Consider the following 26,435-nt stretch of genomic DNA (forward strand, 5'->3'; position numbering starts at 1 on the left):
GGCGGAACAGGGATTAGAACTCACGTCCTCTGACTCCCAAGCCTGTGCTCTTTCCACTAAGCCACACTGCTTCCTGCTGCATTGCCCTGACTTGAACCCTTTATTCACCACCTGCCTCCCAGCCCCCCAGCACTTATGTACTTGTCAGAATTTATTTATTTACATTCATGTCTCCTCTATCTAGACTCTAAGCTCGCTGTAGGCTGGGAATGTGTCTGTCTTATTGTTGTGCTGTACTCTCCCAAGCACTTCGTTCAGTGCTCTGCACACAGTTAGCTGTCAATAAATACAATTGATTGATTGAATGAGGTTGCTAGGCAGATGGGATCTCAACACCAGGAATCTCCAAAAGAGAAAGAATAAAGCAAAAATTGGAAAACCTTCTGTACTTCTGCAACTGTGTAAGTAGGTGAAGGAAGTAGAGAAACTCTATCAAGTCCCTGCTTTGGTGGAGCTAAATGAGAACCGTAAAAACTGAGAATCCTTCATTCATTCAATCGTATTTATTGAGCGCTTACTGTGTGCAGAGCACTGTATTAAGCGAATCAGCATGGCCTAGTGCATAGAGCAAGTGCTTGGGAGCCAGAAGGACCCGGTTTCCAATCCCCATTCCACCACATGTCTGCTGTGTGACCTTGGACAAATCACTTAACTTCTCTGTGCCTGTTACCTTATCTGTAAAATGGGGATTAAGATTGTGATCCCCTTGTAGAATCAATCAATTGTATTTATTGAGCACTTACTGTGTGCAGAGCACTGTACTAAGCGCTTGGGAAGTACAAGCTGGCAACATATAGAGACAGTCCCTACCCAACAGTGGGCTCACAGTCTAGAAGGGGGAGACAGAGAACAAAACCAAACATACTAACAAAATAAAATAAATAGAATAGATAGGTACAAGTAAAATAAATAAATAGAGTAATAAATATGTACAAACATATATACATATATACAGGTGCTGTGGGGAAGGGAAGGAGGTAAGATCGGGGGGATGGAGAGGGGGACGAGGGGGAGAGGAAGGAGGGGGCTCAGTCTGGGAAGGCCTCCTGGAGGAGGTGAGCTCTCAGTAAGGCCTTGAAGGGAGAAAGAGAGCTAGCTTGGCAGATGGGCAGAGGGAGGGCATTCCAGGCCCGGGGGATGACGTGGGCCGGGGGTCGATGGTGGGACAGGCGAGAACAAGGCACGGTGAGGAGATTAGCAGCAGGAATTGTCTCTGTTGCTATACTGTACTTTCCCAAGTGCTTAGTACAGTGCTCTGCACACAATAAGCACTCAATAAATACAACTGAATGAATGAATATATGTATATCTATATATCTATGTATAGATATAGATATATATATCTGTAATTTATTTGTTTGTGTTGTTGTCCGTCTCCCTGCCTCTAGACTCTAAGCTCGTTGTGGGCAGGGAATCTGTCTGTTTATTGTTGCACTGTATGCTCCCAAGTGCTTAGTAAAGTGTTCTGCACATGGTAAGCACTCAATAAATACTACCGAATGAATGAAAATGTCCTTTTATATATTGAGGTAGCCAGCGATTTCAGTAGCCTCCAGAAACTAAACTTCGAGTATGAGTTGGAGATACTGCCCCATCCACAGACATCTACAAGATCACGGTGACCACTGGCACCTGAAACAGAAAGGCTGCCCCTTCAATTGAACTGTGGGGATAAGCTGGTTACTGCTGAGGCTGAGGTCACACCTTCTCTCTCATTTCTCCCAAACTCCGTGCTCCAGCATACACCCTAGTCATTATTCTTCAGTCATCTGCATGATGAATCTATTCCCACTGGTGATTTTTGTCCATTTAACTTGTTGCTCACTGATTGCATTATTCATGGGATGATTGTGAGTTTTGCTTTCAGCCTGGTCTAGTGGAAAGAGCCTGGGCCTGGAAGTGAGGGAAACTGGGTTCTAATCCTACCTCTGCCATTTTCCCACTGCGTGATCTTGGGGCAGTCACTTACCTTCTCTGTGCTTCAGCTTCTTCATTTGTAAAATAGGGATTAAATAGCTGATCTCCCTCTCTCTAGAACTGTGGGCTCCATGCAGGATAAGGAGGATGTACAATCTGATTATCTTGTATCTACCTTAGTACTTAATACAGTGTTTGGACATAGTAAGTTCTTAGCAAATACCACTACTTATTATCATTACATAAAAATGTTTCACTTTTAACTCCTCAAAGTATTGAAAATATATTCTCTTTCTGTTTTTGCCATTCACGCCTCACACATTCAACTCCCAGTTATTTTTCTTCCTTTTCTAATACTGCCCCCAGCCCTTCAAGCATTTGTCTTAACTCTTTCTTCTCAGATTTCAGAGCTCTAACACAGCTTTCCTTCAGTGGAAAACAAATGTTGTTTCCATTCATTCATTTGATTGTACTCACTGAGCGCTTACTGTGTACAGAGCACTGTACTAAGCACCTGGTTGAGTACAATACAACAATAAAACAGTCACATTCTCTGCCCACAACAAACTTAAGTCTTGAGTGGGAGACAGGCATTGATTTAAATACTAAATGAGTTACAGATATGTGCATAAGTGCTGTGGGGTTGTGAGGGGGAATGAATAAAGGGGGCAAGTTGAGGTGAAGTGGAAGAGAGTGGGAGAAGAGGAAAGGGGGATTTAGGAAAGGCCTTTTGGAAGAGATGTGACTTCAGTAAGGCTTTGAACAGGGGAGAGAGTAATTGTCTGTGAGAATTTAGGAGGGAGAGTGTTCTAGAGGGAGGATGTGGGTGAGGGGTCAGTGGCTAGATAGACGTGTTTAAGGTACAGTGAGAAAGTTAGCATTAAAGGAGCAAAGTGTGTGGTCTGGGCTGTAGTAGGAGGTTTTGTAGCAAGGTGAGGTAGGAGGGGGCAAGATGATTGAGTTCTTTAAAACCAAGGGTGAGGAGTTTTTCTCTGGTGCAAACGTGAATGTGCAGCCACTGGAGTTTCTTGAGGAGTTGGGAAACACGTTTTCCTCAATTCCTCTTGGCATTTACTTATTATTTATTATAATTCATCCTTATCCCCTAGATTGGAGTTTATTATTTCCAACCCACAGACCAGTTGATGTGCAATAGGCTAATTTGGACTCCATTTAGAATGGGAATAGACAGTTGTTTCCTCAGTGAGCAGGAGACAAATAAACCTAGCTGACAAAGATAAACTGGAGTGAAAAATTGTATCACAGTTATGTCTTCATAATGTCAGTTGACTACATGCTTAAAGACCTCCCAGAAACTTACACCTTTTGGTTAGATTTTGGGAATTGGCTTGATCTTATGGAAAGAGCACATGCCTGTGAGTAAAAGGAACTGGGTTCTCTTCTTGGTTATCATCATTATCATTATTAATATTATCATTATTGCTAAAATCCCTGCTCAGACACTTGCCTCTTGTGTGACCCTGGGTAAGTCACTTAACTTACCTGTGCTTCAGTTTTCCTCATCTGTACAAAGGAGATTCAATATCTGTTCTTCCTTCTACTTAGACAGTAAGCCCCACATGAGAGAGGGACTGCTAGTCCTGATTATCTTGTATCTGCCCCAGCACCTAGTACAGTGCTTGATATGTTGATGATGATGATTGCATTTGTTTAGTGCTTACTATGTGTGAAGCACTGTTCTAAGCGCTGGGGAGGATACAAGGTGATCAGGTTGTCCAATGGGGAGCTCACAGTCTTAATCCCCATTTTACAGATAGGTAACTGAGGCACAAAGAAATTAAGTGACTTGCCCAAAGTCACACAGCTGATAAGTGGCAGAGTCGACATTAGAACCCATGACCTATGGCTCCCAAGCCCATGCTATTTCCACTGAGCCATGCTGCTTCTCCATTTAACAAATTCCACCGTAATTATTATTGTTACTATGTTATTTATTAGATGGAAACTGGGTTCACAAAAATGCAACTTCTGGATTGCTTCTGGTGAGTAGATCCTGGGCTGGGAAGTAGATTAGAAGGTTCTATGAGCAGGAAGTGAAGTGCAGTTTGCAGACAGTCACTATCTATCTGTTTGCTCTTCTCACGGAAGATATTTATCTTTTAAGTTGATACCTCTAATGGTGTTTGCTAATTGTGGCGGATGGTTGGGTATCAAAGAAACCGAGTACATGCGCTGCTTGTACTTTCCAGCTTAAACTGAAAGTGAAATCGCCAGACTTCATTTACAAGCCAGCTTCCCCAGGGGCCATAGAAAGAGCAGGGAACAATGAATAATCCGTGCTCAGACTGACTGCCTTCTCCCAACTCAAAGCTGACCCAAATTTAGATGTTGTCCAAGGAAATCAGAAAGGCATCATGGAATGAATTCTGCTTCGGGCTACCCAGAAACACTGTCTAGATGAAAACTAGCCTGGAGCCTGGTCTATGATTCACAGGGTTGACACAGTAACCCCGTTCTCCTGAGAGGAGGCTCAGCTTTCAGAGCAGCAGCTGGGACTGCAAAGAGGATGTGAACTGGAGCAAGGGAAATGGCACAGTGCGGAGAGGCCCAGCCACAGAGCTAAAACTACTCTCACTTCCCCGGAAGCCTGAGTAGACATTGCAGAGGCACTTGTGAAAGGGAACTGCAGGACACCACTGCCTTCAGGAGGAGGATGAAGCATGACCTAGTGAATAGAGCATAGGCTGCGGAGTCAGAAGACCTGGCTTCTAATCCCAGCCCTGCCATGTGTCTCCTGTGCAACCTTAGGCAAGCTTAGCTTCTCTGTGCCTCTGTTCCCTCATCTGTAAAAAATGGGGATTAAGACTATGAGCCCCATGTAGGACATGAACTGTGTCCAATCTGACTTCCCCGGCACTTAAAACAGTGCCCAGAGCTTAACAAATACCATCAAAGCAGCTTGGCTCAGTGAAAAGAGTACAGGCTTGGGAGTCAGAGGTCATGGGTTCTAATCCCAGCTCTGCCACTTGTCAACTGTGTGACTTTGGGCAGGTCACTTAACTTCTCTGTACCTCAGTTACCTCATCGGTAAAATGGGAATTGACTGTGAGCCCCCCATGGGACAACCTGATCACTTTGTATCCCCCCCAGCGCTTAGAACAGTGCTTTGCACGTGGTAAGCGCTTAACAAATGCCATCATTATTATTTTAAAAAATGCAGGGACAATTTTTGGCTTGATAAATTAGAGCTGAGCCAGAAGAGAGAGCCAGAGAAACATCAGATAGCAGCCACTTCCTATCTTGTCATCACTGTGGTAAAGAGGTGATGAAAACATTTTGGCCTTTCAGAAAAGCATTTGTTTAGGGTGGGGCCCAGCAGGGATATTAGTGGCTGCATCTAGCTGGGGTTGTGTCAGTGGACATAAAGCCTGCCTAGAGACTGGTCCTGCAGCTGGTTCCTCAAGGAATTTCTCTCTCAAAGAATTGTCCCATCCATGGCGATACAACAGGTAATTACAATGCTAGCACTTACATGCTGTGTGCTTTTTGCTTACTTAATCTTATCTTCTCTGAAAGGAGGGGCCTTTTCTGCGGATGAGAGAAGGTCAGGAAACCTGAAAGGAATGCAGAAGCTCATTCTGGGATGTTTTTGTTCTGATTAGGAACAGTAGTCATCAGCCCCAGATCCAGTTCCGGTCCATTTCATCCAACGCCCTGGTCTTCCGCACCTCACATCGCACACGGGTTTGGGTCCCTTCTGCTTTCCCTCTGTCTTTCCTCCTTTCTGGAAATCTCTTTCAATCAATCAATCAATCAATCAATCGTATTTATTGAGCACTTACTGTGTGCAGAGCACTGTACTAAGTGCTTGGGAAGTACAAGTTGGCAACATATAGAGACAGTCCTTACCCAACAGTAGGCTCACAGTCTAAAAGGGGGAGATAGAGAACAAAACCAAACATACTAACAAAATAAAATAAATAGAATAGATATGTACAAGTAAAATAAATAAATAAATAAATAAATAAATAGAGTAATAAATATGTACAAACATATATACATATATACAGGTGCTGTGGGGAAGGGAAGGAGGTAAGATGAGGGGGATACAGAGGGGGACGAGGGGGAGAGGAAGGAAGGGGCTCAGTCTGGGAAGGCCTCCTGGAGGAGGTGAGCTCTCAGTAGGGCCTTGAAGGGAGGAAGAGAGCTAGCTTGGCGGATGGGCAGAGGGAGGGCATTCCAGGCCCGGGGGATGACTTGGGCCGGGGGTCGATGGCGGGACAAGCGAGAACGAGGCAGGGTGAGGAGATTAGCGGCAGAGGAGCGGAGGGTGCGGGGTGGGCTGTAGAAGGAGAGAAGGGAGGTGAGGTAGGAGGGGGCGAGGTTATGGACAGCCTTGAAGCCCAGGGTGAGGAGTTTCTGCCTGATGCACAGATTGATTGGTAGCCACTGGAGATTTTTGAGGAGGGGAGTAACGTGCCCAGAGCATTTCTGGACAAAGACAATCTGGGCAGCAGCATGAAGTATGGATTGAAGTGGGGAGAGACACGAGGATGGGAGATCAGAGAGAAGGCTGGTGCAGTAGTCCAGATGGGATAGGATGAGAGCTTGAACGAGCAGGGCAGCAGTTTGGATGGAGAGGAAAGGGCGGATCTTGGCAATGTTGTGGATCTGAGACCGGCAGGTTTTGGTGACAGCTTGGATATGAGGGGTGAATGAGAGAGCGGAGTCGAGGATGACACCAAGGTTGTGGGCTTGTGAGACGGGAAGGATGGTAGTGCCGTCAACAGTGATGGGAAAGTCAGGGAGAGGGCAGGGTTTGGGAGGGAAGACAAGCAATTCAGTCTTGGACATGTTGAGTTTTAGGTTGCGGGCAGACACCCAAATGGAGATGTCCTGAAGGCAGAAGGAGATGCGAGCCTGGAGAGAGGGGGAGAGAGCAGGGACAGAGATGTAAATTTGGGTGTCATCAGCACAGAGATGATAGTTGAAGCCGTGGGAGCAAATGAGGTCACCAAGGGAGTGAGTGTAGATGGAGAACAGAAGGGGACCGAGAACCGAACCTTGAGGAACCCCCACAGTAAGGGGATGGGAGGGGGAGGAGGAGCCTGCAAAAGAGACAGAGAATGAACAACCGGAGTGATAAGAGGAGAACCAGGAGAGGACGGAGTCTGTGAAGCCAAGGTCAGATGGCATGTTGAGGAGAAGGGGGTGGTCCACAGTGTCGAATGCTGCTGAGAGTTCTAGGAGGATTAGGATAGAGTATGAGCCGTTGGATTTGGCAAGCAGGAGGTCATTGGTGACCTTTGAGAGGGCAGTTTCCGTGGAATGTAGGGGACAGAAGCCAGACTGCAGGGGGTCAAGGAGAGAGTAGTTTTTGAGGAAATCGAGGCAGCGCGTGTAGACAACTTGTTCAAGGAGTTTGGAAAGGAATAGTAGGAGGGATATGGGGCAATAACGAGAAGGTGAGGTGGGGTCAAGAGAGGGTTTTTTTAGGATGGGAGAGACATGGGCATGTTTGAAGGCAGAGGGGAAGGAACCAGTGGAGAGTGAGCGGTTGAAGATGGAAGTTAAGGAGTGGAGAAGGGATGGAGCGAGAGATTTCATGAGATGAAAGGGAATGGGGTCAGAAGCACAGGTGGCCGGAGTAGCACTTGAGAGGAGGGAGGAGAGCTCCTCTGAGGATACTGCTGGGAAGGATGGGAGAGTAGCAGAGAGTGTTGAGAGCCAGGGGGTTGGGGAAGGTGGGGGAGTGACTTTGGGGAGGTCAGACCTGATGGATTTAATTTTGTTAATGAAGTAGGAGGCCAGATTGTTGGGGGTGAGGGAAGGAGGAGGGGGAGGAACCGGGGGCCTGAGAAGGGAGTTGAATGTACGGAAGAGCTGGCGGAGATGATGGGCATGGGTGTCAATAAGGGAGGAGAAATAGTTTTGTCTGGCAGAGGAGAGGGCTGAGTTAAGGCAGGAAAGGATAAACTTCAAGTGAACGAGGTTGGCATGGTGTTTAGACTTTCGCCAGTAGTGTTCGGCAGCTCGAGCATAAGAGCGAAGGAGGCGGACAGTGGCAGTGATCCAGGGCTGTGGGTTAGTGGTATGAGAGCGGTGAATGGAAAGGGGAGCGAGTGGGTCCAGCTGACTAGAAAGAGTAGATAGAGTTGAGAGCAGTAATCTTTCATGATTCAGGACTGAATCACAGTGTTTTCTTTAGCAAAATGGAAAGCAATATTCCTATTGCTTAATGCCCAGTGGACATCCATTTATTATTGCAGAAATACTGGGCATTGTTCTGTTCCGTGATTTTTCAACTCAATTATGCAGACTTTATGGTCTTGAAATGTCATTGTTCTCAAAACCAGGTCTCCTAACCTCATTATTCACTTAACCATGACCAAGATTTGAATATAATTTTCTTTCTCCGCAATATCTACATAGCAATTTATCACTGAAAAATATGTGGTTTATAGTATCAGTCATGGTTCTTTTAAAGTTTAGACATAAAGTAGCAAAAGTCCCCCATTTCACATTATTATGACAGATATAGGCACAGACACAAAGGAGTGGAAAGACGCTGACACTCATTCTCACACACACACACACACACACACACACACACACACACACACACACACACACACACACCCCTCACCGCCCCCCACCCCCCCCCAACAGATGTATTCAGACATGAAGAGGCACAGGCCACTCAGAACTTGGAAGACGTAGTAAGTGCTCAATAAATAGCATTGATCGATTGATGGATTGACAGACACAGACATGCACAGATTCAGAATTACAGATACATGTGCAGACCTGGACAGTCACAAATAATACTCAGGATACAGACATCTCAAACTGGGATACTCTGAATAGATAGCACTTAGACATGGTCACATAAGACACAGCAATGGAGAGACACAAAAATGCACAGATCCAGGCAGCATGTCATAACGGTAAGAGCTTGGTCAGGAAATCAGGATGCCTGGGTTCTAATTCCTGGATGGTTGCCCATCCATCTCTTGCACCTCTCAGCATCAGCTTTAAGGCACTCAAATAGCTGTTTCCCTCTTGACTTTTCTCACTCATCTAATTCGCTTCTCTAATACCAACCTGCTCATTGTCCCTCACTGTAGCCTCACCTGCCCCAGACTCCTTGCTCATACCCTTACTCCTGCTTGAAACCCCCTTCTACACCACCATACATATCCAACAGATCAGCGTTCTCCCCCACCTCCAAAGCCCTACTCAAATTATATTAATTATTCAGTCCATCATATTTTTGAGCTCTTTTTGCATGAGGAACACTTACTAAGCACTTGGAATAGAACAATATAACAATAAGACAGTTGGTAAACACGTTCCCTGCCCATGATGAGCTGATCTTCTCCAAGAATCCTTCCCCGACTAACCTCTCGACCCTCCACCCAATTTTCTCTCCCTTCCGACTCACTGGTAAACTTAGAATCACCCACTATGCACTTACTTCAGGACATCTCCATCTGGATGTCTGCCCGCCACCTAAAACTCAACATGTCGAAGACTGAACTCCTTGTCTTCCCTCCCAAACCCTGCCCTCTCCCTGACTTTCCCATCTCTGTTGACGGCACTACCAACCTTCCCGTCTCACAAGCCCGCAACCTTGGTGTCATCCTCGACTTCGCTCTCTCATTCACCCCTCACATCCAAGCCGTCACCAAAACCTGCCGGTCTCAGCTCCGCAACATTGCCAAGCTCTGCCCTTTCCTCTCCATCCAAACCGCTACCCTGCTCGTTCAAGCTCTCATCCTATCCCGTCTGGACTACTGTATCAGCCTTCTCTCTGATCTCCCATCCTCATGTCTCTCTCCACTTCAATCCATACTTCATGCTGCTGCCCGGATTGTCTTTGTCCAGAAACGCTCTGGGCATGTTACTCCCCTCCTCAAAAATCTCCAGTGGCTACCAATCAATCTGCGCATCAGGCAGAAACTCCTCACCCTGGGCTTCAAGGCTCTCCATCACCTCGCCCCCTCCTACCTCACCTCCCTTTTCTCCTTCTACAGCCCACCCCGCACCCTCCGCTCCTCTGCTGCTCATCTCCTCACCGTACCTCGTTCTCGCCTGTCCCGCCATCGACCCCCGGCCCACGTCATCCCCCGGGCCTGGAATGCCCTCCCTCTGCCCATCTGCCAAGCCAGCTCTCTTCCTCCCTCCAAGGCCCTGCTGAGAGCTCACCTCCTCCAAGAGGCCTTCCCAGACTGAGCCCCTTCCTTCCTCTCCCCCTCGTCCCCCTCTCCATCCCCCCATCTTACCTCCTTCCCTTCCCCACAGCACCTGTATATATGTATATATGTTTGTACATATTTATTACTCTATTTATTTATTGATTGATTTTACTTGTACATATCTATTCTATTTATTTTATTTTGTTAGTATGTTTGGTTTTGATCTCTGTCTCCCCCTTTTAGACTGTGAGCGCACTGTTGGGTAGGGACTGTCTCTATATGTTGCCAATTTGTACTTCCCAAGCGCTTAGTACAGTGCTCTGCACGTAGTAAGCGCTGAAGAAATACGATTGATTAGGTACTCACCCCTCTCCAACCTCCTTTGCATTGAGATATATATATATATATATATATATATGTATATATATATATATATATATCTATCTATCTCAATACATTATACATTATATATCAATATGTATATATATATCAATATGTATATATATAAATATACATTGAGATATGTATATATATATCACCTTGCTTCCTTTATCTGTAGTTAATTTTGTCTGTCTTCCCCTTTAGACTGTAAGTTCCTTGAGAGCAGGGTTCATGTCTATCATGGTATTGTACTCTCTCAAGCACTTAGTACAGTGCTCCGTATAAAGTGAGTGATAGATACATGCCATCGATTGACTAGTTGAATATAGACGGGGGATTCCGGGGAAGCTCAGAGAAGAGAGAGCCAGGTGAGGAGGAGTGAGTGGGAGGGTAAGATTAGGGGAGCACAGAGGGGAGAGATCGGAGGAATGCAAAGAGAATAGGTCTGGGTGAAGGAGGCAGTTACAGGGGTGGAGGAGCATAACATTCCTGAATCAGCTCTGCCCTGCATCCTGCTGCCTGTTTGAGTTGGCAGGTCTGCTGGGGCTGAGACAGTAATGGCCTAAGTGTCTCAGGAAGCGGAAGAAAACAGAAGCGAGAAAGAAAAGAGAGAACTAAGGAGGAAGAGAAAAGGGATAATAGATAAGGGTAAAGGGAAAATGATAGGGGAAAGAAGGAGATGGGGAAAGGGGAATGAGAGAGCAAGTGGGAAAAGGAGGGAGCAAAGGAGAAAAAGAGGGATGGGGGAGAGATGGGAGGTGGGGTTATTCTGCCATGTTATCTGTGTCCAACCACCAATGTCCCCCTCCATTCCCAACTCTCAGGACAGAGCTGAGCTGTTTACAGTGCCGCTGCTGCCTGGTCCAAGCTGCTCTGCCGAGGATGGAGGGCTTGGCAGTCAGTGTTTCCTAAAATGGCTGCCACTCGAGCCAGGTGGCAGGGGTAAGCAGCAGTGGACAACAGGGACCAGTGACACACACTGCCGAGTCTAGACTGACCTTTCTGGACCAGGAATTCAAATCAGCTCTCCTCTCTCAATCAGCTCTTCCCTTCCTAACTTATTTTACTAATCTGTCACTACAAACAAGCCTGCACTCTCTGCTCCTCCAGCCCCAACCTGCTCACTGCACCTCATCCTCATCTATCTCAATAATGTCCTCCCTCTGGCCTGGAACCCCCAACATTTCTGATAGACCACCACTCTTGCCAACTTCAAAGCCTTACTTAAATTTTATCTCCTCTCAGAATGTCTCCCGTAACTACTCCCTCAGTTCCCCAACTATTCTCCTTCCCCTCTGTGTTGCCTGTGTTGTTGGGTCTGTCCCACTTAAGCCTGTTGATACTCATTCCACCTCTGGCCCCACAGAACTTCTATAAACATTCTTATAGTCTGCTGCTTGCCCTATCTGCGATTTATGTTACTGCCTGTCTCCCCAACTAGACTATAAGCTCCTTAGAGCAAAAATCATGCCTACCAAGTCTATTGGTTTGTACTCCCCCAGTGCTTAATACAGTGCTCTACATGCAATAAATGCTCAATAAATGCCATTGATTGATTGATTGATTGGAGGGTGTATTTATAGCCATGCCCCAAATTGTCACTTCTTGAACTAGTGGATCCGTTTCAGCTACAATGGAGATTAGAGAGGAGTGAGAGTGGGTAATCCCTCTGAAGTAGGACTTCTGTTAACCTACTTCGGTGATGCCCTTGTCCAACAATACACGGCCTCAAGTGGTTGTCATCTGAGTCTGGGATCCAGCTTTGGGGTAACCCAGGGCAGCCCAAGAGCCCAGATTCCTTGGACTCCTGGTTTCCACATGCTCTATCAGAGCTACTCAGTAGGAGCTACAACTACCAGCCACAAATAGAAACACCATTTGAATGAAGAAAGGAAGAGGAGTAGGGTGTAAAGCTGGGTGAGGGGGGCGGTTCAGACCGAGCGGTGCAAGTGTCAAGAGCTGGGTGAATCCCCCAAAATTGAAAAAAATAGAACAGCTGGCTAGGGTCAACACAGCCTAAGAGTCCCAGAGCACCCATGAAAAAGAGCGCTGAGCCAATTTTAGATCAGATCTGTGGAGCAGTCAGAAGCCACTGAAAAAGTCTGATACGCTAGAGATTATTCTTGGAAGTGCCACAAAGCCAATGTGACTTTAGGGACAGTGAATCTCTGGTTTGGAGAATTCCTCAAATATCACTATCTTCAAGCTGAGTTATCAAAATGACAGTACCTTTTCTGAAGTGCACTGTCTCGGTTTTGGCACTGCTAGTAGAGAGAGGCCAGAGAAAGGGGAAGAGGCAGAGTGGGACTGCTATCACTGCCATTTGAGGGGCAGGCAATCTAGTGTTCAGCATTTCCTGGAAGACTCACTTCTCTGCTCCTCCATAGGGCCCCTCCCCACCGAACTCTGGACCCATTCCTCTCCCCTTTCCTACACCTGCAAGACTGGAGACAGAGCCAGGCTCCAGTCTGGGACAAACATCAGTGAACAAGACATGGCTCAGACACCCCCCCAGCCCCCGGTTGCATTCAAACTTATCCTTGACCCCATCCCCACGGTTTCTATTTTTGCCATAGAAGGATCTCCTAGGCTCCCCAGAAACTGTGCCACCACAGCTGTAAGGGGTAGATACTACCCCAACACTTTCAAATTGCTCACACCTCCACCTCCCATTTCAAAGACACAGAGCACTCACCTGGCAGATTTTCCCACCAATTAAATGGTGGCAAACACTCAACCAAAAGGTTTGCCCACCAAACCAATCCTACCCTTAGAAACCTGACAGAAGAAAGCTGCTCATAAAGCAGGGTTTTAACTAGGGAACCAACATAGATAAGAAGCAGCATGGCTCAGTGGAAAGAGCCTCAGCTTGAGAGTCAGAGGTCATGGGTTCTAATCCTGGCTCTGCCACATGTCTGCTGCGTGACCTTGGGTAAGTTACTTAACTTCTCTGAGCCTCATTTACCTCATCTGTCAAATGGGGATTAAGACTGAGCCCTGCGTGGAACAACCTGATCACTCTGTATCCCCCCCAGCAGAGCTTAGAACAGTGTTTTGGTCATAGTAAGAGCTTAACAAATGTCATTATTACTATTATTATTATTTAGGTTTCCCAAAAGTTCTTATTTACTGTGGTAGTCATAGATTAGCAAGGGGCTAAGCTTCCGTGTACCACTCCAGGAGAGGCAATGAGTAGCATAAACCATCTGAATTCCATGTGAAAGATTGAGTCTCAGGGCTGGGTTCCTAGAGGCTGTGAATTCAGTGCAAATAAGATGACTGGAGGGGACCAGAGGGGAGTTGGCCAGAGTTGACCAAAGCCTTGGTAATAGGAACACAGAGTGAATATGAAAGAAGAATTTGGAAACTGATCTGAAAAAAGAAGTGGCAATGCTTATGGACACTTTCTGCCCAGTGTAACGTAGGTCAGAAGACAAAAGGATCGCTCCCCACCTGCAAAACCCTACTACAGTCATATCATTCAATCAAACAGTCAGTTCATTGAGGACTCTTGGGAAAGCATAATACCATGGAGTTGGTAGACATCATCCCGGCCCACAGGGAGCCTAGGATCTTCATGCGGAAATAGACATTGAAATAAATTATAGACAAGAGAAATGGTAGATAATAAAGATGTGTACCTAAGTGCTGTGGGACTGGAGTGAGTAGTAAAGTGCTTAAAGGGTACACAGCCAGGGGCATAGGTAATACAGAGAACCCCTCATTAACCTCCCATTTCCTTACCCTGTTTTCCCTTCCTTCTCCAGTGTTTATGCACTTAGGTCTGTACCCCATACGCTACGATACTCACCCCAACCCCATCCTCACAGCACTTATGCACACTTCCTTAGAAGCAGCATGGCTCAGTGGAAAGAGTATGGGCTTGGGAGTCAGAGGTTGCGGGTTCTAATCCCGGCTCTACCACTTGTCAGCTGTGTGACTTTGGGCAAGTCACTTCACTTCTCCATGCCTCAGTTACCTCATTTGTAAAATGGAGATTAAGACTGTGAGCCCCATGTGGGACAATATGGTAACCTTGTATCTACCCCAGTGCTTAGAACAGTGCTTGGCACATAGTAAGTGCTTAGTAAATACTATTATATTATTATTATTATTTATTCTGTTGTTCTCCCATCTAATTTATTTTAGCCTCTGTCTCTCCCAATAGACAATAAGCTCCTTGAGGACAAGGATCATGTCTAACACTCTATTGCATTTTGCTCTCCTAAGTGCTAAATACAGTAATTTGCACTTACTAAGCACTCAGTAAATACCCCTGACAAATTTTTTCTCATTCCTCATTGTAACTATTCTTTTATACAGGAAAACTCCACTACTGTGAATTACTCAATGAACTGCAACTTGGAGAGGACAAATTCAACTAAGACTGCCACATTCGTTTCCATGGGCACAATTTTTTTTCTAGGACTCATATTCAATAGTCTTGCCTTGTGGGTCTTCTGCTGCAAGATGAAAAAGTGGACTGGAACAAGAGTGTACATGATTAATTTGGTTGTGGCAGACTGTAGCCTTCTTGTAAGTCTTCCATTTATCCTCTCCACCTTACACCAGGAAAATGATGGTACTGGTTTCTGCAAAATCAGTCAGACCATATACCTAATAAACACTCACATGAGCATATGTACGATCACAGTGATTGCAGCTGATCGCTATATTGCAATCAAGTATCCCTTGAAATCCAAAAGCTGGAGATCTCCAAAAAAGGCAGTTCTCATCTGTGGAATCCTTTGGATCATTGTAATTAGTTCTGTATCTGTATCTGCAATAACAGGGGAAAACTTTTGTTTTGGAAAAAAAACCACAAGGGATTTTACATCAACATTATTTTCCTTGCTGGGGTTTTTCATCCCACTGGTAATCCTGAGTTTTTGTTCAATACAAGTAATCATCAGCCTTATCAAGAAAAAGAAGATGGCTACCTGTGAAGAAACAGCAATCCAGAAAACTCTTGTGATAGTTTTGGCCAACCTCATTGTATTTATCATCTGTTTCCTCCCGCTGCATGTTGCATTGCTCCTTAAGCTTGTTGTAGATTCAGTAGACTCCTCTTGTCCCTTTCAGGAAGGTGTTATAGCATTTATAAGGGTGGCTTCACGCATTGCAAATTCCAACTGTTGCTTTGATGCAGTTGGCTATTACTTTGTTGCCAAGGAATTTCAGGAGGCTTCTGCCACGGCCATTCCCAAATTCTTACGGAGCAGGGGAAACAAAAACCAAGGCACAAATTGCACCAACCTTCACCTGATGGAGACAGAAATAGATGTGCCTGGGAGACAGTCACAGAATCTGGTTGCCACTTGCTAGGAAAAACCTAGACTATATAGAGGCATGGCTTGGCTGAACTCATATGCTCAATGAGGATATAACCATCAGGGATAAAGCACTGCTGCTAATAGTCGAGTTTTCTCTTTTGGCATTTCCACTTTTGCCTTGATCTCTACCTTCCTTTACACCTTTGTGATGAGTACTATGAAGTGAATGCTTGTAAATGTATCTGCCCTACTGGATGAAGGGGCCGAGAGGATGATTACCAATCAATCTCTGATTTTTTTCTCATGATTTGGCAGAATTAAAGGAGAGTTTTCCCTTAGAATTAAGGATAGGAAGGCTCTGGGTTGTTTTCCATTTGGCAGGCATACTGAGTATCATTCAAACTGGCAAACAAATCTAAGGTTTCAAAGGGAAAGCCAAATGCATTAAAATCTGAAGGGTTCCTGGGTGCCTGTCCTAATCATGGGGGTTGGGGTATGTTTTTGAAGCTCAAGAAAGCCATTATTTTCAAGGACGCCTGGAAGAAGATTGGAAAGAACAAACATATCCAGAAAGAGGGGTGAACAAAACTGCCAAAGAGAGTGTTGCCTCAACACTGCCGATTTGAAGGGCCAATGCTTCTGGGCCTCACCCCTCCCCATGGCTGGCCAAGCCTTTGAGGATTGAGCCCCGGTAATTGTGGAATTTTGGAACAAAAGTCTCCCAGGCTTGATGTTTGGAGGGACTGTTTAAGGAGAGGACTCACTGAACTTGGACGAATCTGCTCTTCAAACTTTTCTCCTCTTATTGGCCCCATTGGTCCTCAAGAGGACAACTACACCCCACTCTGCCTGGCATCATCTCAGCAAATAGGGTAGTACCAGTACTCCCTCCCTCACCACCAGACAGTTTCATCATCGTGACATGGTCATCCTGGGCCGGCTAGCCCATCCTACCTTGCACCATCAGGGTAAGGAAGGTCAGAAGCAACGGCAATCCACATCCACCGCTGCTGCTGTGGACGTCACTGTGCCTGAGACTGTGGACTGTGAATTCTGAGCCATGAAGTACCTGCACCCTGTCTGCTGGGTGATCTTGAGCAAATCACTTAACTTCTCTGTGCCACAGTTCCATCATCTGTAAAATGAGGATTAAGACTATGAGCCCCTTGGGGGAAAACCTGATTACCTTGTATCTACCCCAGCACTTAGAACAGTGCTTGACACATAGCGCTTAGCAAATACCACCATTATTATTATTATTGTTGTTGTTGTTGTTGTTGTTGCTGTCTTGTTTGGTTTGTTTTTATTTTGTTGATATTTGTCCATGGTTTATGTTATCTTAAAAATTTTTATTGTTTCATCCTTCCATATGCATCTATCAATAGTCCTTGCTCTCTCCTTTTATACTCTTATGGTATTTAGACTGTTGTTGGGTAGGGACCATCTCTATATGTTGCCAACTTGTACTTCCCAAGCGCTTAGTACAGTGCTTGGCACACAGTAAGCGCTCAATAAATACAATTGAATGAATGAATGAATGCTTACTATGTGTCAAGCACTGTCCTAAGCACTGGGGAAGATACAAGATAATAAGGTTGGACCCAATCTCTGTCCCACATGGGGCTCACAGTATAATTGGAGCATAATAATGATAATTATGGTATTTGTTCATGCTTAACTATGTGCCAAGCACTGTACTAAGCGCTGGGGTGGATACAAGAAGATCAGGTTGGATGTAGTTCCTGTCCCATGTGAGGCCTTGTCTAATTGACACCCTTGTACTTCCCAGTGCTTTGTACAAAGCTTTACTCTCCTACTTAGACTGTGAAAACCATGTGAAACAGAGACTGTGTCCAACCTAATTAACTTGTACCTACCCCAGAACTTAGAACCGTGCTTGACATATTGTAAGTGCTTAACAAATACTATAAAAAAGTGCTTAGTAAATACTCCCCTGTAGATTGTAAGCTCACTGTGAGCAGGGAATGTGCCTACCAACTCTGTTGTATTCTCCTTAGTGTTCTGTACAATGTTCTGTACAAAGTAAGCACTCAATAAATATGATTGATTGATCTTGCTGTTACTACTATTATTACCTCAGCTACTACTGCTTGTGCCAGCTGTGAGGGCAAATGGAGTGCCCATCATTGATAAAAAGAAAAGAGATGGAATTTACAATTATCAGCTCAACTTCAGAAACTCTAGGTGTGGGGTAAACTTTAGAAAATCTAGGTGTGGGATAAATGCAGAGCAGCAGCATTGTGTAGTGGGTAGAGCCTGGGCTTGGGAGTCAGAAGGTCATGGGTTCTAATCCCGGTTCTGTCACTCATCTGCTGTGTGACCTTAGACAAGTCACTTCACTTCTCTGGGCCTCAGTTACCTCATCTGTAAAAAGGGGATTGAGACTGTGAGCCCCACACGTGACAGGGACTGTGTCCAATCTGATTTACTTGTATCCATCCCAGCACTTAGTACAGTTCCTGGCACATAGTAAGTGCTTAACAAATGCCATAATAAATGCCAATATCAGTCTATGTTAAATGAATTGTGCCAGAATGACTTTGTTGATCTATAAAAGTGTGTGACCTTGGGTAAGTCACTTCACTTCTCTGTGCCTAAGCTTCTTCATTTGTAAACTAGGGATGGAATATACATTTTCCCTCCTACTTGAACTGTGAGCCCCATGTGGGACAGGGGCTATACCCTAACCTGGCTATCTTGTATCTATCACAGTCTTCAGCACACTGTAAAAGATTAATAATTCCTACCATTAGTATTAGAAATACCAAGATCTGACTCAGAAAAAGGTAGTGTACTGCAATATGGTCCCAGTGTTTTCAGGTTGCATATGGACCAGAAGGAGGCAGACTAGCACAGAACCTTGTTGAGTAGGGACCCAAAGATAATAGAAATAATAATTATGGCATTTAATCAGTAGCCAGAGACTGGAGGCACCCAAACCTGCCAAGGAAGTAGGACCTAACCTAAAATTAAAAGGAATTGCTCAAGGTACTAAGTGGACAAGGGAGAAAAGAGTTAATGAGGTCAGGGGATGGTAAGCAAGTGGAATTTGTTACCATGAAAGTTTTGCAGACAGAAAATCTCAAGAGGTTCAAGAAGGGTTTGGATGAATTCTTAGACCACAAGTCTAATTTGGATCACTAGAGGGAGAAGCAGCGTGGTTCAGTGGAGAGAGCCCAGGCTTTTGAGTCAGAGGTCATGGGTTCAAGTCCCGGCTCAGCCACTTGTCAGCTGTATGACTTTGGGCAAGTCACTTAACTTCTCTGGGCCTCAACGACCTCATCTGTAAAATGGGGATTAAGACTATGAGCCCCCTGTGGGACAACCTGATCACCTTGTAACCTCCCCAGTGTTTAGAACAGTGCTTTGCACTTAGAAAGCACTTAATAAATGCCATTATTACTAAAGTTAGGGAGGTTAGTTTGTCAATCTATAGCCATTAGGATTGGTGTTGAGGAGTACTAACATCAAATAGCTCCACCATTCATTATTGGAATCATGGCTATCGATAGGAAAAATGGTACTCAGCTAGATGGATCTGCCCCTGTAATGGCGTTGCTTATATTCTTTTATCTATATGTTCTAAGAAATTAGTAGGGGAGAAGGTAGGAAGAGAAAGAGAGGTGGGGGGAGAGAGGATCAAGGACAAAAAGGATTTCTGCTAGGTGAGAGTTGAAAACTATGCTAAGCGTGGGAGATGAGAAGACAGGAAATGGACAGTCAGAGTGTTAGACTTAGGGAATGTCAAGCAGAAACAAATGTTAGTGGTGGAGGAGATGGAGAGAAATAGGACACAGGAAAATAGGAAAGAAAATAGGAAAGGGACCCAAGAAAATAGGGACAATGATAAGAAAGTAGATTAAAGGAGAAGAGGAACATGAAGAGGAAATGCAGAACAGAAAAGATTCTGTGAAGGGTAAAGCTTGTGAGGGATAAAGGGGAACCTTGGAGAGGGAGGGAAAGAGATAAAAAAAAATGTGGCTCCTAAGCATCAATCAGTACTAAAGGCATTGTTACCATTTGCCACTTGTCTCATTTGCATATAGTTTTCATTTTTCACTGTCTTTTTACAGATAACTTTCATGTTTGGCTATATCCTTGATTATGCTTTGCTGCTATGAGAATAATACATTCAAGCAATTCCTGTTCCAGTGTTTTAGAGTATGCTGTTCTCCAGAATGTATTAACTAATTGTGGCATTTATTAAGTACTTACTCTGGGCCAAAACACTGAACAAGGGCTGGGTTTAATAGAAGATTATCAAACCAGACTCAATCCCTGTTCCACATGGGGCTTGCAACCAAAGAGGTATCGTATCCCCGTTTTCAGATGAGGAAACTGAGACGTAGACAATGACTTGCCCAAGGTCACACAGCAGGCCAAAGATGGATCTGGAATTAGAACCTGGCTTTCATGACTCCCAGTCGCATACTCTTTCCAAGAAATCACATTATTAATTGCTAAGTCCTTATTAGGTGTCAAGCATTGAGCCTTTTAGCACTGAGTAGATTTGAAGAAAAAATCAGATTGGGACCCAGCCCTGTCTCACAAAAAGCTCACATCTTTGTAGTTATCTTTTATGGTATGTCTTAAGTGCTTACTATTTGTCAGGCACTGTACTAAGCACTGGGATAGGTGCCAGCTAATCAGGTTGGACACAGACCTGAGACCAACCACATGGGTCTCTAAGTATTAGTCCCTATTTTACAGATGAGGTTACTGAGGTACAGAGAAGTTAAGTGACTTGACTAAATCACACAGCAGTCAAGTGGTGGAGCTGGAGGATTAGAACCCAGGTCCTCCAACTCCTAGGCATGAGCTCTTTCCACTAGGCCATGCTGCTTCCCAAAGTGGTGGGAGCAGTCTAAGTCGTAGGAGCAACAGGGGCCATATCCCAATTTTCCATACGAGGAAACTGAGACACAGAGAGGTTAAGCACTTTGCCAGGATCGAACAGCAGTTCAGGAGCAAGATTCATACGTTACCCTGTAATGGTAGTGCAGAATAGTGTGCTTATTGAGGTTTTCAGAGGTGGTGCTGGACTGTCAACTCAACAGGATGTTCTTAGGGTTTAATGTTTGTGATTGATCCAGAATAATTGACTCAAGGTGGGTTTTTGCAGTGATGATGATGGTGATGGTATTTGTTAAGCTCTTACTATGTGCCAAGCACTGTTCTATAGTCAGTCTTTGGTTAACAAAAAGACACTGGCAAAGGTTGGGCAAGAAAACTGCATTTCCTAGCAAGTAAAGGGATTTAACATCTGATCTCTTCATAGTATTGTCATTATTATTATCATCATATCATCATTATTTATGATAATAATTTCATCTACCTCAGCCTTAGAGCAGAGCTTGACACACTGTAAGTGCTTAAAAATATAATAACCTAATTATTATTATAAGTACTTCTGTTTTATTTTATCTTGCATTGTATTTGCATATTGTATATTGTGTTATATTGAAAGTGCTTAAAATTTAATAATATATAATAATAAATATAACCATTGTTTTATTATTATACTTTAAGCATTTACAATGTGTCACACACTGTTCTACAGGCTGGGGTAGATATGATTAATCAGGTTAGACACAGTTCCTGTTCCACATTGTTATACTACCTGTATCACATTTTAATGTCATCTATCTTCTCCATTAGAATATAAGCTGCTGAGGCCAGGGATGCATCTGTCTAATTACTCTACTGTACTCTCCCAAGTGCTTAGTACAGTTCTCTGCACTCAAAAGGGTTCAATAAATAACATTGACTGATGGTTCAGAACAGGTTTCTGAAAATCCTTAAGTAGGAGGGAGATCAGATATTCAATCCCCATATTACAGATGAGGAAACTGAGGCCCAGAGAAGTTAAGGGCCTTCCCAAGCTCATGCAGCAGTCAAGTGGCACAGCTGGGATTAGAACCCTCTGACCCCCAGACCTGTGCTCTTTCCTCTAGGTCACAACTGCTTTTTAAAGTGTGGTCCTGGACAGAGCCAAGCCTTTGACTCGTTGTGATAAAGGTGGAAGGATTTCCATTCTCTCTCCCTTTTTTTTCCCTGCTGTTGCTGGATGAGTGAGAAACGCTTTCAGAGTGGGCTACACATGGGTGAGCCCTACCCCCTTGATGAAGCTGATGGGAAAGGAGGCCAGGGCAGAGTGAGTTGATGATCCTCTTGGAGGTTCTCTGATGTAAATCATAATTTATGGCTCTAAATCTCATTCATTCATTAAATCATATTTATTGAGCGCTTACAGTGTGCAGAGCACTGTACCAAGCACTTGGGAAGTACAAATTGGCAACATATAGAGATGGTCCCTACCCATCAGTGGGCTTTAAACCTCATTGGAATATCCTGTCTTGCATTGTTTTCAATTGTACCTCTGCTTAAAATAATGTTGGCACACATGGTTAAGCAGAGTGTCATAATTCTCCCAAGTATGGATGCAGAGTTTTCTTTCAGATTCTGGCCAGATTCCTTTATTTCTCTCCAGTGCCTGGTTTGAAGGAGGGATACTGTTCCTCACTCTGGGTATTTTAGCAAGGTGTTCCACATCTAACAGCAGCATGTATCAATCAATGGTATTTATTGAGCATTTACTATGTGCAGAGCACTATACTGAGCACTTGTGGTGGCTGAGCTGATTCTGTCATGGACACTGGGGGTGTGTGGGGGGCAGTATGCTTGCCTAGGATCACTCAAAGTACATAGCAGCGTGGCTCAGTGGAAAGAGCACGGGCTTTGGAGTCAGAGGTCATGGGTTCGAATGCCGACTCCAACGCATGTCTGCTGTGTGATCTTGGGCAAGTCACTTAACTTCTCTGGGCCTCAGTTCCCTCATCTGCAAAATGGGGATCAAACTGTGAGCCCCACATGGGACAACCTGATCACCCTGTATCCTCCCCAGCGCTTAGAACAGTGCTTTGCACATAGTAAGCGCTTAACAAATGCCTATTATTATTATTATTATTATTATAGCACAATAACTCTAAGGCGGCCTTCAAGAGGCAGTGCAGGCCCTCGCTGGTAGCAAACTTGAATATGGGATTGTGAAACCTGTGAACTGTCAGTGTAGCCGTTACATCATTGACTCTCTTTACAACATTTCTGTGAGCCTAAGGGGTTAGGGAAAAATCAGAACCCGCACCCTCCCCCTGACCGCTCCCCCCACCCCACAATCGCACACAACACTGATGTCCACATTGTTATACTACCTGTATCATATTTTAATGTCATCTATCTTCTCCATTAGAATATAAGGTGCTAAGGCCAGGGATGTGTCTGTCTAATTACTCTACTGTACTCTCCCAAGTGCTTAGTACAGTTCTCTGCACTCAAAAAGGTTCAATAAATAACATTGACTGATGGTTCAGAGCAGGTTTCTGAAAATCATAGCCCCCGGGGAGTGATTCTCTGCTTGATGCCGATATTCATCTACTCTAAGTGAAGAATAAGAGCTGGAGCAGAGAGAAGTGGAAGCAGTATGGCCTAGTGGATAAGAGCATAGGCCTGGGAGAAGGATGTGGGTTATAATAATAATGATAATAATAATAATAATAATAATAATGATAATAATAGCATTTGTTAAGTGCTTACTATGTGCAAAGCACTGTTCTAAGAGCTGGGGGTTTACAAGGTGACCAGGTTGTCCCACAGGGGGCTCGCAATCTTAATCCCCATTTTACAGATGAGGGAACTGAGGCATAGAGAAGTGAAGTGACTTGCCCAAAGTCACACAGCTGACAATTGGCGGAGCCGGGGTTTGAACCCATGACCTGTGATTTCAAAGTCCATGCTCTTTCCACTGAGCCACGCTGCTTCTCTAATGCCAGCTTCGCTGCTTGTCGGTTCCACCACTACCACTGAAAACCTCAATAAGCACACTGAACTGCACTACCATTACAGGGTAACTTATGAATCTTGCTCCTGAACTGCTGTTTGATCTTGGCTAAATTGCTTAACCTCTCTGCATCTCAGTTTCCTCATATGTAAAATAGGGATATGGCACCTGTTGCTCCTACCACTTAGAATGCCCCTACCACTTTGGGAAGCAGTGTGGCCTAGTAGAAAGAGCACAGGCCTGGGAGTTGAAAGACCTGGGCTTTAATTTTGTGGGCAAATCACTTCACTTCTCCGTTAATTCATCTGTAAAATGGGGATTAAGACTGTGAGCCCTCTGTGGAACTGTGTCCAACCTGATGATCTTATAATAATAATAATGGCATTTATTAAGTGCTTACTATGTGCAAAGCACTGTTCTAAGCACTGGGAAGGTTACAAGGTGATCAGGTTGTCCCTCATGGGGCTCACAGTCTTAATCCCCATTTTACAGATGAGGTCACTGAGGCACAGAGAAGTTAAGTGAGTTGCCCAAAGTCCCACAGCTGACAGTTGGCAGAGCTGGGATTTGAACCCCTGACCTCTGACTCCAAAGCCCATGCTCTTTCCTACTGAGCCACGCTGCTGCCCAAAGTGGTAGGGGTATCTTGTATCTATCCTGGCACTTAAAATAGTGCTTGATGCATAATAAGCACTTAACATATACCATCATTATTATTGAGTTTCCCTACCCCTGGGTGGCAGAAGTGGTAAGGGGAGGAAGCAAATGGGCGTACCCATTTGAAACATGACTCCTTATTCATCCCCAGATGAACTGGCCAGAATGACTAGATAATTGCCACAGGTCTGTTAAGAGTCATATTTTTCCAGGCTCCTGAGGCTCAGCAATGTCCCCCTGAGGGCTGAGCAGCCAGTCCCCCTAAGATAATAATAATAATAATAATGGCATTTATTAAACACTTACTATGTGCACAGCACTGTTCTAAGCGCTGGGGAGGTTACAAGGTGATCGGGTTGTCCCACGGGGGGCTCACAGTCTTAATCCCCATTTTACAGATGAGGTAACTGAGGCACAGAGAAGTTAAGTGACCTGCCCAAAGTCACACAGCTGACAGTTGTCGGAGCCGGGATTTGAACCCGTGACCTCTGACTCCAAAGCCTGTGCTCTTTCCATTGAGCCACGCTGCTTCCCAAACTGAGATCTGAGGGAGCTGACAGACTGCATGATGATGATGATGTCATTTGTTAAGCGCCAGCATGTGTCAAGCACTGTTCTAAGAGCTGGGGTAGTTACAAGCTAACCAGGTTGGACACAATCCCTGTCCCACATGGGGCTCACAGTTTTAATCCTCATTTTACTTTGCATAGAGTAAGTGCTTAATGAATATCATCATCATTATTATTATTATTATTATCTTACAGATGCGGTGACTAAGGCCTTTGAATCTTAGGGAGAATCTGTAGAGCAGAAAATTCAATGAAATTCCTAACTTGGGAGCACACAAGATGCAGAGTATTAGGATAAAAACAGAAGAGGGCACTAGCCTTTGGAAAATTCCCCACTGGGCGGGGCAGTGGAAAGAAGAACTACCAGAATCTATGTGCTGTGACTTCACTCAGAACAAAACCAGAGTCTAGACGCGGTGGCCCTGAAGCATCTCGTCCTAAAGAAGCAACTAACCGACTACTGTTTTGTCGATGACAAGGCAGCAGGTATTTATTCTATCACATCTCTCATCACCGTCCTCTCCGTCCTTTTGCTTTAACTTTCTGTGTCATTTTCGTTAGAAAAAATTAAGGAGATTGACTTGAAAGAGGAAGGTTCTTGGTTGGCTCTCAGAGCAAATGTAATCAGATTCATCAGCTGGCAGTGTGGAAACAATCTTTTAGTGCTGCAATATTGGCGAATCTTGATTTTCCTTTTTGAGGTTTCTCTCTCTCTCTCTCTCTCTCTCTTTCTGTGCACTTGTCAGGTGCTTTTCAAAAGTTTTGAATTTCATTAGAATTTAATGTATCAGGTCACAATGTCTTTTGGCGATTTTGATTTTTACCCAAATGGGTAAAATAGATGTAGATCTTTTGTAAAGCAAATGCGTTACTTGAGTTTGTGCTGCTTGCCTTCATTCATTCATTCAGTCATATTTATTGAGTGCTTACTGTGTACAAAGCACTTTACTAAGCACTTGAGGGAGTGTTCAAGGTATCACTAGCCTCATCAGTACCTTGTCTTCCAAATTACACGGTGAATTAAGGCTTCTAACTTTAGTAATGATGATGGAGCTTATGAAGCTTTTACTATGTGCCGAGAATTCTGGAAAGCACTGGGGTATTATATTGTTTCTTCATGCCAATCTATTATATTCAAATATGTTCCCCCTTAATATTTATGGCTAACTTTAAAACAACTACTACTGGTACTCGACCATTTATGAATCCTCCAAGTTTCTAACTTAAAACCTAAGCACTAACTTGATTCTTTTTATCACTGCAATTGCTTCTAATCTTCAGCCATGTCTCTCTAATTTCATTCTTTATCACTTAGGAGGTTCCAACATTGCTCAGAATACCTCTAAGAGCAGTGTTGGGCTTTGTTGTTGCCAGAGGTTGAATATCATGAATTAGACAGATGGACAAGGTCCAAAGGTGGTCTTAGGAGGTCAGGACAAAATGCAAGTTTAAAGTCCAGAGAGGGGAGGCTTGTACCTGTCCAGCATCATTAATTCCCACCCCAGCCACCTTTGGGAATACTTCCACATCTAGGAAATATTTCCTGGAAGGGAAGAGCTTTGAGAAGACATTTCTCTTTTCCCCACCACCCATGGAGGCTCCTGTGGGAGTTGTGATTGCT

General features: G+C 44.5%; 1 protein-coding gene across 1 annotated transcript; it reads left to right on the top strand.

Moving 5' to 3' along the window:
* Window positions 1-1,499: 1,499 nt before the first annotated feature.
* LOC119926921 (G-protein coupled receptor 35-like) lies at window positions 1,500-15,782 on the top strand. Its single transcript, XM_038745399.1, is given in 7 exon segments — window positions 1,500-1,618; window positions 3,184-3,246; window positions 5,541-5,622; window positions 12,664-13,074; window positions 14,781-15,683; window positions 15,686-15,718; window positions 15,720-15,782. Coding segments are annotated over 7 exon segments (1,674 nt in total).
* The last annotated feature ends 10,653 nt before the right edge of the window (window positions 15,783-26,435 follow it).

This window comes from Tachyglossus aculeatus, chromosome 1 (assembly GCF_015852505.1).
Source record: "Tachyglossus aculeatus isolate mTacAcu1 chromosome 1, mTacAcu1.pri, whole genome shotgun sequence".
Taxonomy (NCBI): Eukaryota; Metazoa; Chordata; class Mammalia; order Monotremata; family Tachyglossidae; genus Tachyglossus; species Tachyglossus aculeatus.